Source organism: Oenanthe melanoleuca, chromosome 2, assembly GCF_029582105.1.
Source record: "Oenanthe melanoleuca isolate GR-GAL-2019-014 chromosome 2, OMel1.0, whole genome shotgun sequence".
NCBI classification, from domain to species: domain Eukaryota; kingdom Metazoa; phylum Chordata; class Aves; order Passeriformes; family Muscicapidae; genus Oenanthe; species Oenanthe melanoleuca.
The window spans coordinates 8,310,684-8,323,659 of record NC_079335.1 but is presented as its reverse complement, the minus strand read 5'-3'; the positions used below and the strand labels follow the sequence as shown (position 1 = coordinate 8,323,659).

The 12,976-nt window shown below is 37.6% G+C and overlaps 1 protein-coding gene across 1 annotated transcript in view; it reads right to left on the bottom strand.

The window, feature by feature from the left end:
* LOC130249935 (dynein axonemal assembly factor 11-like) overlaps positions 1–12,348 on the bottom strand; it is a 47,055-nt gene extending 34,707 nt beyond the window's left edge. The window contains exons 1-4 of the mRNA XM_056485109.1: positions 12,165–12,348; positions 9,042–9,099; positions 7,772–7,981; positions 6,805–6,974 (exon numbers count right to left, since the gene is read on the bottom strand). Of these exons, the coding sequence (XP_056341084.1) occupies positions 6,805–6,974; positions 7,772–7,981; positions 9,042–9,099; positions 12,165–12,177 (451 nt within the window). The 5' untranslated portion in view covers positions 12,178–12,348. The remainder of the gene's footprint in view (positions 1–6,804; positions 6,975–7,771; positions 7,982–9,041; positions 9,100–12,164) is intronic.
* Positions 12,349–12,976: the final 628 nt, after the last annotated feature.

Sequence of the window (12,976 nt, the reverse complement as noted above, 5' to 3'; positions counted from 1 at the left end):
GCCCAGCAGCTTTTTTTTTTTTTTCCCCCTCACTTTCCAGCCTCAACAGAAGATGCGGAAAAATATGGTAAGAAGCTCACAGATTGAGATAAGAGCAGGACATCAAACAACAATTACTATCATGGCAAAACCAATTCAGTTTGGGGAAATTAATTTACCTTTTAGCCAATTAAACAGAGTAGGATAGAGACACATAATGACAAATCTAAATCCACCCTCCTTTTATTTCTCCCTTCTCCCCAGCTCAATTTCACTCCAAACCTTTGTACCTCTATGACCTGGGTTAAGCCGCAGTTTGTTTTCATCAGTATGTATATAGGTCCTGTTTGACAAATCTAGTTCAGCTGCAGGACCACTTCTTCAAGCAAGTAACTTCTGGATTGTGATGACCACAAAAGAAGAATTCCCTGTACACCAGTGACTGAAAAGCTCTCAGAGTGTGCTTGTTTTTCTCTTGTGAAGAACAGTTTTGTTTATTACTCAGGGCTAAGCACTTTGGAGAATGTGTTTGCAAATCACTGGTCCTCACCTGGTGGTCTGACACATGCAGGTCAAAGCTAGGTGCTGAGATATGTTATTTGGGGTGTTCTTTATTTTCACACAGTCTTTTTCTTTTTTTTTTTCTTTTTTTCTCAAATTATGTACCAAAAGCTTACAGCAGCACAAGCCTGAAATCCTAGCATGGAGCAATGTCCATGCCAGAGACAATGTAAAGAACCCCATTACAAACAGGACAATGGAGATGAGAAGGAGGAAAATGTCACCTCTGGCATGCCTTTCCTGAAGAAATTCAGTTTACTGCTTTAATACATTATAACTTTATTTCTTACATGTGTAAAACAAAACAATATGTATTTCTATATAATGGTAAAAACAAGCTTTATAGCATTATTATTACAGTGCTAATACATAATACAGAAGGATTTTGACAATACAAAGTATTGACTTTGTCCACATATACACTCATGTAAGGTGCTCCAACCCCAGAAAATTGATATCCATGGAGAAAGCTGTTGAAATGCTGCAGCTTAGAGTCTCAGCTGGTGTAGATCAGCTGATTGATACCCACTCAAAATTTAAACCTATGTATTTTTATTTATTTCCTATTGAATTACTGTTTTTTTCAAATATTTTTCTTTATTTTATTTTTCCCATGGTGCTAGGTAGTGCAGTCACCAGTGCAAAACAAGACTTTAAGTTTGCACTAAAGTACCAAAAATCCCTACCCCAAAGAACTCACAAATAACAAATTCACTAAAATATATGCAATTTCTAATAATAATAGTAATCTTACTTAAAAACAGTCTCAAATACAAGAAATGAGAACATGAACAAATTTACTGATATGGAAATGCCAGATATGGGAGGGTGGAAAAAAAGCAATGTGAGAAACTGTAAAAATGAAGTAACAGTTTTGCTCAGTGTATATAGAAACGTGCAAAGAGGTTTACAAAATACTGCAGCCAATTCATAAAAATGTACATCAAAAAGCAGATTTTGAAGAACTAGACTAATATATTATAGACCATTTTTTCAATGTCAGTCAGATTTTTTGTCAATAATTTCCAGTGAACTAACGAGTTTACGGTGAACTCTTCCAGTTTTCAGTATAAATGCTTTGATGACTGCAGGGTAATTGCAGTCTTAGACTTTTCTCTCAGAATGGGATTTAACTTTCCAGATTATTATTTCAAGAGATTATTTAAACACTAAAGATCTTTCTAATCCTTTCATTTTAGAAGTGATTTTAGTAATGGACCTTTTATGATAGGCATAAAATAGATAACAAAATATTTACATGTTTTACATAGTGATATTTACTCGCAGTTGTGTCTGTACTTCAAATAAAAAAGAGGAATTACTTAACACTTACAATATTATTCAAGTGCATTAACCACAAGTAAATACGAGGATTAGTATTATAAATACTATTTTAGTTACATAATATATCAAATTATCACATGTACTCAGCCACTAACCAAATCCATTATCTTTGATGGCATGTTGTAACAAGAAATTATTATACAAAACATGGGATAACATAATTTTTATTTTTAAAATATTTCACAGGAATTACAAAACACTTTTATGGAGATAAAGATATTACAAGTACAGCACTTCTTTTCAGGTAGTCATCAAGAACTAAGGCCTCACTCATATTTGACCAGAATTAAAATAAAGGTAAAATTATTTGTGTTTTGGAGGAAGAATACTATCAAATCTGTTATTTTTTTCCCACAAGAACGTGTAAACATGGCCATAAGGAGGTATCCAGGAGTTCAGTGCTGAAGAGCTGATGAAAATAAATTTGAGGAGGAGGAAAAATGAAAACTGTTATTGAACTCATTTCAAAATGCACGGAAGTAACAACTCTGCTTTTAAGTTTTTATGAAGTGCAGGAGACAGTGGAAGTGCATTTATGAGCTGTGGAAGGTTCTGTCCTGCAGTAACCTGTGTCAATCTGTGTTTAGTTTAGTCCTGCCATGCAACAAGTGCCAAGTTCTCCACTCCATCCTGTTGTACCTGCTTTGGTTGATGCTGGCTTTCAAAACCAGAGTGAGCTTTCAAGCTCTGGTGTTTCAGCCCTTACATAAACAGTTCCACTGACTTTGAGAAGTGCTATGCATGGCACCCCTACCTTAGCATGCTGTGAGTGGGACATTTGGTCACCATAGGCAAAGTGATCAAATGCCTGCACTCCTTTCTAAAATGCTTTGTTCTCAGGATTAACACACCCCTTCTAAGAGCTGGAAGTAAGGTTTTCCAGGTTGTGCCTGCAGCTGTGCAGATGCCTTTAGATCTCAGAAGCTGAACTGTACTCAACCAGGAAACTGATGAAGAAGGCTGTTCTATCCACACTATAAGGAACACAATCTGAGCACAGCTTCCCTTGGTTCCTTCTTTTCATTTTTAACTGTACAAAGTAAAGACACAAAGGAAATAGCAGAGCAGGGACTGGGATGACCAACTCCAAGTACAGATAAATCAGTGCTCTTGTTTTAAGAGTTTGAGCTGCAGCAAGGCTTAGAAATATTTGATAAACAGAAACTAGAGTGTGAGGAAGTGGCTTGAGTGAAAAAGAATAGGGAATGGTAGAATGTCTAAGTGTTCTTCAGATATTCTGGACCAATTAATGTTGATGCTGCTTCAATGCTTCAGTGGAATGCAACCAGCTCAGAGCAGCACAGCACCTGGTCCTGCTGTTCAGTTCACACTTAGGAAGACTTGTTTTGCCTGGAAAACTGGAAAACATGTTTTCTCTGGGCTGAAGCACAGCAATTGTTAACAGCTTACACTATTTAGACACTGCTGCCAGACAACAGAAAGAAAATATATAATCCAAATGAAATATCAAAAGACTTGTGGACATCAAAGTGGAGTAATTTGCAGTGAAAACTGGCTAGGGTCCTGCAGTTAAACCTTCTTTTAATGAAAAGTCCATGGAACATTTCTGGTATGTTTGAATCCTGCTCCATAATAGGACTCATCGTCAAAAATATGGAATTCTTTCTAAACTTAAACATGTACTCACCTATTGTTCTTTACTTCTTATTATTTTCTGTGGGGAAAAAAGAATAATGCATTTTTGTATGTCTTGATTTAAATCAAGTTTCTTATAACATATATTATCAGTAGGTCGTTTTTAACAAATTCGGCTAAGCTGCAGGACTACTTGTTTGAGCATGTAACTTCTCACTTGTGATGAGCATAGAAGAGGCATTCTCTGTGTACCTGCTGCTGAAAAGCTCTCCGAGTTCAGAGTGTGTTTTTTTCTTGTGAGGAACAGCTCTTTTATGACTCAGGGCTGAACTATTCAGGAAGAGGGAAAGAAAGCACTTTGGGGCATGTGTGGGCAACACACTGGTCCTGACCTGGTGGCTTTGGAAAAACCAAAGTTTTAGAGACTAGAGATATAGCAACAAACTGATACATCATCCATCAAAAAGTGGGACTGTCATTGCACTAGGGCTGTCCAAGTTGTCCTTGCTGTTTCTAACTCCCAGAGTATCAAATTCAAAGGCTGAGGTCTGCCAGATTGTCTTGGTTCCCTTGGCATACACTGATCTCCTGAACCCTGACAGCTTCAGAAGCAAAAAAGATCCTCTTGAGTTTCACTTTCAGCTCATAAAAATTCAGATAAGCCCAAACTTTTTAGTCTTAGAAGCATTTTGTATTTTAGACATTTGGAATTTTGTGGTGCAAGAAAAGGTGAAAGAATGGTAATTCATAAATCCAGCACATTCATTTTGCTTTCAGCATGAAGGCCTGTGTGTGAGCTAATGGTGCATTGGGCTAGAGAGGCCAAATTATATAAATGCTGTAGTCCCTGGAAGATGGTGATGTGCTGAGCATCATGATTAGCTCGTTTTATTTTGTCCAGTTAAACAAAAGGCTAGGTCTGGTGGCCTGGGAGTGGACTTCAGTGCAAGGCTTGAAAGTGCACCTCTGGAATCATAAATTACACTGCTTGGTCTGTGTCTGTATCATGTTATGGCATATTAGGTTTACCTTCCTTTTCTGCTAGAACATTTATTGCACATTATGAAAAGGCAGGTTTTTGAATGAACAGAAAATTTCTATAAATACAAATCAATAACTGGAAAAGGCAAATACTCTATCAGTAACTTCAGATCCCACCTTCTATCTTCTGACATAAAAACAACAGCAGGAATCTCCTTCCTCTTCTTAATATAAAATTTCTAAATTCCTCTATTCATCACATGACACTGGAACCACTTACCAAAGCTTAGTTGTTTTGAAAAATGTATCGAGATTGAAGAAAGATGTCACAGCAGCATCTTGCGACAAAAGAACTGTGAAATTAAATTACAAAATGCTGTAATGGATTGAAGGTTAAATTTGTCCCCATTTGACCATATACTCCTCTTATTAGGATCAATAAGATGCATGGATATACATCCAAGGACAGAATTTGGTCCTTAGATGTGACTTAGTTAAAAAAAAAAAAAAAAAAAAAAAAAAAAAAAAAAAAATTGGAAATAAAGAAATTCTATACTTACAAACTAAAATCATCAGCAACAAAGTGGCAGACAGTCCTCCCAGAAAATATCTGAGAACATAATACCCAGAAAGGTTAAAAAAAGCCAGGGGAATGCATATTGGGTTAAAAGAGGTGAAGCCTGGGTGGGAGGAGGAGGAAGGATTATTGCAGATGAACCCACTGAACTCTGGTAGGTGAACTGTAATTTGAAACTTTAAATTACGTAAACTATTGAAGATAATCTCCTGGAAAGCATTCAGACTGAGAGAAAAACCCACTTAGAAAGACATAGATCCATTCTGATTCTTCTCAGCCTGCCAAAACCCTTGTCAAAGCACACTTGGCAAAGTAGCTTCCATATCTGCATATGTATTTCTTATTTTTATGCATATCTCTATAGCTCAGATATTTGCCTGCATCGACTATCATGTGAAAATATATTTTCCCAGTAAGATACATATAACTTTGAAAATGTGACCCTTAATTTAAGTTTTATTCACCAATTGCAATGAAGCAAGCACTCATGTCAGAAACAGAAAAGAAAAAAAAATTACCTTGTACATACTGAAATGATTAAACACATGATCAGTGCAACCATCTGAGAAACGACATTTTGCACTGTCCTGGATTCTAAAATAAAAATCAGGGAAATAATGGGTTTTACTGAAAGTAAATATGACAGGAGGTGTTTGCAAAGGCTACCTTCAGCCTGTGAGACAGTCTCTTCAGTTGCTTTTAAAGAGAACTTGCCTGGAGTGATTCAAAGCAGAAACCTAATTTTCATGCGCTGGGTGTCTCTCAGGACTCTTTTCCCCCCACAACTACAGAAACACTGTGCCCTCCATGCTCTCAGAAAAAAAGCCTTTCTGCATAATTGCCTGTTTCAGTTTTTGCTCCCATGCCCTTTCCTCCATTTTCCTCTTCACTCCTCTTTTTTTTTTTTCTGAAAAATGGGTGAAGGAAAGATGTGAGCAGGAGGTAGTAATCAACTAAATACAGATTTTATGATTTTGTTATTTTTAATCATTCATTTAAAATATATGTTTTAGTAAATAAATTTTACTCTGCAAGGGGCCAGATCCATATTCAATGTATTTTCACTTCAGTCTAATAATGAGGCATGCTAGAATAAGAACATAACATACCTGCATTGTTCCAGTTCTCTTCATTTGCATTTACCATAAATGAAGAACAGGATTTTGAAGCACAAAATGGTTTCTCAAAATGAAGAAACTCATCATCTTTGGTGAGAAATGCTCCATTAGATGCTGGAATTTGCCTTTGTGACACATGGTTATTATATTCAGAAGAAAAGTCTAAATCACCTAAAAGAAATGCACATATAACTGAGATTGCACAAAAGAAGAGCTCTGAGACTTTGTATTAATGAATTTAGGAATTAATTACTGAATCACAGGAGAGATTCCAAATTGTTATGAGTAGGGAATTGGCAGAGAAAATACGCAGAGTAAAGACAAAACTGCATAGAGCATAACAGATGAAGTTATTGAAAGAGCTGGTGAAAGTGCCAGGTATTAATCACACCAGAATAAACATTCCTGGTGATGACTTTGCATTCAAATTCAGTCAAAATATGACTTTTTGGCACAGAGGTCTTTGTGGACTCAGTTATAATGCCAGGAGCTCTATTTGTCCCTTAGAATTCTGTATTTCAGTCTATCCTTTTCCTGTACAGCTTGGCATACAACACCTGCAAAACTTCCAGAAAGAGATACCAAATTTGCACTAAACACAGACTGCAGTGTTGTGTCTTGATTACCAGGTACCTGATCAGGGCTTACCAATATCACTGTGACTGGCTTCTAGTTTACTGCATCCATCAGGCCAAGGATCCTCTACATGGGAGAAATCCATCCTGCTGGGAATGGTGGAGCTGAGCCATGAGCTGGAGGCACTGAGATTGAACAAGCTGTCAAGAGAGCGACGGATTTTCTTCCTTCGCCTGAATACACTAGAAAGAAAAGATGTGTTGCCAAGGAATAGAGCTAATTATTCTTGCTGAGCAGGGACAGAGCTCTAAAGCTTGTAGGAATGGCATGAAAGAACCAGGTTCTGGGTGCTGCTCCCAGCCCTGTTCTTGACCCTGGGCACATCACCAGGAATGGCTGCTGCACACCACAATATGTCAGGGAATGTATGAACAGCAGGGCTGACCATGCTTTTGTGATACTGGATACCCTGATACCAAATGATATCACAGCTCCTGGTCTCTGATAGTATGTGAGTGTCTCATCCTAGCCATTATTTTCACCCTGCTATATCCTATTTAGGGTAGTCTGAATCCTCTGAACTCCAAGTTTTTTGAACTACATTTTACATACCTTCCTAAACTGTTGTTCTTCTGAATCAAGAGATGTTTTTCCTTGAGTAAGAATTCCAGGACCAGACATTTTTATTTATATATATGTGTGTGTGTTTTAGACAAAGATATTTTTATATATACTTTTTTCTTAGTCCGTATCAGAGTAACATCCCATTGGCAAAATGAGCTGTAACTCTTTTCTTTTCTTTTATTGGACACAATTTCAATTATAGCAACAACTGTGCACTAAAGAGTTTTTGGGTAGTAAGATGTGACTGAAAATCAGGTAATTTCATTCACTGCAGTCTCTAGAGCAATTGAATGTTCCCATTCAGAAGTAATGCTGGTCTTATGCCAAGCACAATGTAGACAGACATAGACACCTCCAGATACACTTCAGATAAGGCCAGAGATGATGGAGTAAAATCTGCACATAGTTCACTTACCGAACTAAATTCTCTTTATATGTAACACTTGTGTGGGATGGTGTCAGTGTTATGTTGCCCTCTTCATCAGACAGAAAACTGTCTTCTGTCAAAACATAATAACCATTAGAAAGCAGTCGAGGGCTGCGGCGGCACGTAGGAAGGGAGCCTGTCAGAGGATGTGTGGAGCACTCATAGGCAGGATCATCACCCAAAAAGGCACAAGCACAACTGAAAAGGAGAAATGAAAGCCTCTAATTTAGAGAAGGTCTGGACAGAGCAAAGCTATGATTTAACAGTAATGAAGTTACATTCCCAGCTGATGGGGACTGGTAATGACATAGATTTAAAATACGTGGATGTAATGATATTACTCTGTACTAGGGGATTTCAGCCAGCTGACGTGTGCACCACACGTTCCAGAGCTTCAGATTACGGGAGGGATAGATGCCAGGGAGCATTTCCTGAAGCATGGAGCCAGCTTGAGCTCAGAAGTGCTCAGTGTGTTTCTGTGGCAGTGCTCTTGGCCAAGGAGTCCTGCCAGACCTACACCGACCTGGAGCCATCAGAGGCATTCCAGTATTTGGCTTCTCTGAGTTCCTCTACATGGCACAAACTGGGTGCCCCTGAGCCAGACAGGATTTACTTGCTTTTTTATAACCTAGCCATACTTAGTGAAGATTAAAGGATACATGACTTTTAACTCTCACAAATCCTAGAGGGCCATGCAGCTGGAACAATACGGGATAAAGCCCACACATTGTGATAGCTCCATCCAGCACTGAAACACAATTGACTTTGGGATGAAATACAGCGCACAAAAATATACTCTATGGTGTTTAAAATACAAGTGAGTAATGACAGAGGTGAAAAGATCTAAAAGTTGTAGACATTGTACTTTTGACTAAAATTTGATTTATGGTTATGCCTTTCCCCTTAACACCTATGAGTTCCAAATATCCATGCAGCTACATCATGGAAAGAAAGGAAGACACCAGATTGATTTAGTGTCTGACCTGTGTTTCAGTAAGAGGTTTAACTACCCCATATGGCATGTCACAGAGAAATACCATAATTTCAGTGTAGGGAAAAGCAGATGGAGGAGATACTCCAAAACCCTGTAATTGCAAAGCTGGTGTTTCCAACCTCCACAGCAGTACTTCTGAACTCCCATTTAGAGCAGTAATTAAATTATTCTCAGCATTACAGTTCTCAGTGGCCCAAAAGGGATTTTTACAAAATTTACACCAAAACAAAAACAAAATTAAGCAAGTGCAACTTTCCTTAATACCTTGGAAAAATATGTCTTGAGAGGCTGTGTCTATGCTCTCCATTAAATGGTGTTGAACCTGCAAAGGTGAAATAAGAAGGAATCATTATTATATTCACTGACAGGTAGCTTGTGCATACCAGAAAGATAATAAAAACGTTAAAACTGAAAAGAAAATTGGGGAAGAATTAAAGGAGATAAAACATATGAAAGAATCAGTGAAAGGCTTAGTGTTCATAGGAAACTCATCTCTACCAGGACAACACAGAATCAGAGCCAACAGAAATCAGACACTTATACTCTGCCCAGATAACAGACTTGACAGAAATAATTATGGACACAAATACAATACCTGCAGTAATTTTGAGGTGCTTTACCAGAAATCTGTTTCATGCCAAAGCTAGAACCTGAACTGGCACTAGATACAGTAGAAGAATGGAAAGGCTGCCACTACATTGTATTTTTCAGGTGAAAATTGCAGACATAGCACAATGAGCACAGGGATTGCTACAGTGACAAATATTTAACAGTAATATTGTGGCAGGAGACTAAGGAAATAGGATTGGTCTGGATTACCAAGGCTCAAAGTGCTGCTAGATGTTTCGTACCTGACAGAATCAGTCTTACAAAATATGAGCAAGGACTATCCATAGGGAGAATTTATGTCTATTATTACATGACAAGATAAAAGATACTTTCTTTTCCTATATTACTTTGTCTCTCCTGGATTTTTAGAGCTTCAGACTTACAACACTTTAGTAAATGCCCATCCTTCACCTCTGAGAGGAGATAGGGCTAAGAGAATTTTATATTTTCATGTTCAGTTATGAGCTGAGGCAAAGGAAAAACATAAGGTCAGGGTTTCCACTTTGGTAATCTTGTTTATCCTCCTCAGGAACTCAGATGTCAGTCACAGGCTGGGTGTGAAGGCTGAGTAAGCCTCAGGACCAGGCAAGGTGACGAAAGAAGAGAAGTGAAACCTTCAGGGTATTTTTTACAAATCAGTCCTATTACCCTGGTCCCATACATACTGTTTCTCCTACCCATTCGAAAAAAAAAAAAAAAAGAAATCACTTTACCATGAATGAATTATGCTCTAAAGGCTGCAAAAAATAACTTGAGGAGGAGAAAATGAAAAGAATCTGGGGGAAGATACAGAGAGATCAAGAAGCCTCAGTCAGAATGCCACAGAGCAAGTTGTACAAGCGAGACCAGTGGTGTATTTCACAGTTTGACATGTATTAGAGCTATTTTTAACATACAGCTACCTCCTGAAATAATTTCTCTGATTTTAGGCAAAATCATTATTTTTAAATGAGTAAATAATCTTATATTCAAAACCAAGAAATGATTCAAACTCTAGAAGAAAGCACAGAAAAAACTCAACAAGCAGTTTGTAGATCTGGATATAAACTAAAATCAACAAAATCCTAAGTCTTATCAGTCAAAAATATTCTCTCCACAATGTATTTATTTTTATTAAAACTCTGACAAATGCATCCAACTTTATTTGCTCCTGGAGTTGATGCAACATGTGTTGTTCCATATATCTTGAAAAGGTAAGGTGTGTTTCATACACCCTAGAGGAACAGGGAATATAAATTATTTATAAAAGAGTTTTAAAAGAAATGGAAACATGTTTTATTTTGTCTTGTTTGAAAATTAGGATGTGTAAGATAGCATCAGCAATATAGGTCAAATTATTAGTTATAATGTATTCTCACTTAGGGAAAAGTAACTGATTCTAGGGCTAATTTGTTTGAAAAGGATATATAGAAGTATATGTCAGGATCAGTTAGCTATACTTATCACAACTCTTTAATAATCTGAGAGTGAAACATTGCAGCAACTGAAACCCACAGCACAGGTGTATTGCATGCATTTCTTTCAATGATAATAAAAAGTAGCAACGTCTGAAAAAGAAGAACTTTTAGGAGTGGCAGCTTTCCTGTGGGGTAGTACTTTCACTAGAAAGTGTTGACACATTCTGATCGCAGTGGCAGAACAAACCACAGTCCTTCTGTTCCTCATTTGAATTCTCTCATAACATTGCAAGGTATGTCTCTGCAGGATGTTTATTTGCCACCCTCCAGAGAAATAAAATTTAAGATAAAATAGAGTATATTCATCTATTTATAAAAGAAAGTGAGCAATATAAACATGCAGATATACTACTGGGGAGGTGAGGCATTTCCCTCTTTTCAAGAACAGTTAATAAGTAGCTGTAACTTGCTTTTAAACTACTTTAAGTGATGATATTATCAAGCTTCTGTGAAAGTCATAGAACAGGCAGTCCAACAGATTTTTTTGCTGCCCTTGATCATGAAGATCTTTGGCTCATGCATAATGAAGAGAGTTCTTGAAAATAATTCAATCGATGGAGCAAACATGGAAACATCATGTTGTAGAAAATGTTGCACAGTGTTCTGCTTTCATTTAATATTCAGTCCTATTTCTGGGCTATTAATAGCATGAGAAGCTATAGTAATGACATGACAAAACAAAGCTTCTCAACCACCACTATACAATGGAGCAGTGGTACTGTGTCTGTAATCCACAAAAGGAGCCATCAACACAGCACGTCTAAACTATGGCATGACAAAAAGCCAGCAGCTCTATGAAATCTCACTAAAAGCAAATCTGAAGTGACTGTGGCAACATTTTATGTCAAGAATCCAAATAAAAATTTAAGGCAACAACCCCCCTTGGATTTCAAAACACACAAAAGTTCATGTTGTAATAAAAACAAAAAGTCACTGTCCAAACCAGTCGGTTTTGACAACCTTTCCCACCAAAAAACAAATCAGTGTTTAAGCCAATGATGACTTCAGTGTACAATCTAAATATTTACATTAGTACCTACCAAAATATAGTGCTAATTATTCAAATAGCTGAAACCCAGGCAGCCAGTTTTATTCTATTGTATCTACCAAACACAAGTGTCTACAACGAGAGTTTTATTTGTTCACACATATCAGTTGTTTTTGAAGAGCAGTTTTGTCTTTTATCCCTGCAGGTAATGGTAGCAACATTCACAAAAAACCCAAAACTTCCTGAAGAACAGCACAGAAATGAATCCAAAGCTTAGCTATTCCTCAGCTGACAAATATATTAAGAGATAAATAAGTCTGGAATCCTTCAAACCTGGAAAATCCATTCCACATTATCACATGCCGCAAGGAGCCCGAGAGCCCGCGGCGGAGGATGCTCCTGGAGCAGCTTCCCGGGACAGCCCAGCCTGGCTCCTCGCACCGGCAGCTCCAGCGAGTCCTGTTTGCTTTTGAAAAGAGCCCGTGCAATCAGCGGCACCGAGCCCCAGTGAGGTCACGCTTCCTGTGAAGTGCCTCCCATCAGAAGATTCGTCCTGAAGAGCGAACCGAAGATAAAGATTAGCGCAGAGAACGCTCCTGCCGGCTGCTGCCAAAGAGAGGAACCAGATGACAGACAGAGAACAAAGACACAACCTTTCCTCATCAGTGACACAGAGTTTTGTTTCAGATTTGCTTTTCTACCTCGCACAGAAAACTTTCAAGTTGTGTATACAAATCATTCCATTTGTTGAAATACTTGTGGGCCTGACAGGCTTTGATGTAAGAAAATGATCTAGTTACCAAAAAAATAATAACAATACGTTTTGCAAAAGCACTGTTGTACAGAAGATACATTTGGTGAGAGTTCAGAGCTATGTGTCACAGCTCAAAACATTGCAAATATATGCCATGCAATATTAATATGAATTCCATTGAAAGGAGAAAGGAATAAAGCCATTTGTAAACATATTCATTGTAGCATGCTAAATGTTTCATACTGTGTAAGGTATCCATTCATCATATGTTAAAGTATAAAAAATAAAGTCAAATCCACATAAGAGAAATGGAGCCTGAATAAAATATCCTGGCAATCAAAAGGATTTGGCTGCAGAACTATTACGTACAAAAGTAATATAAATCAGCTGC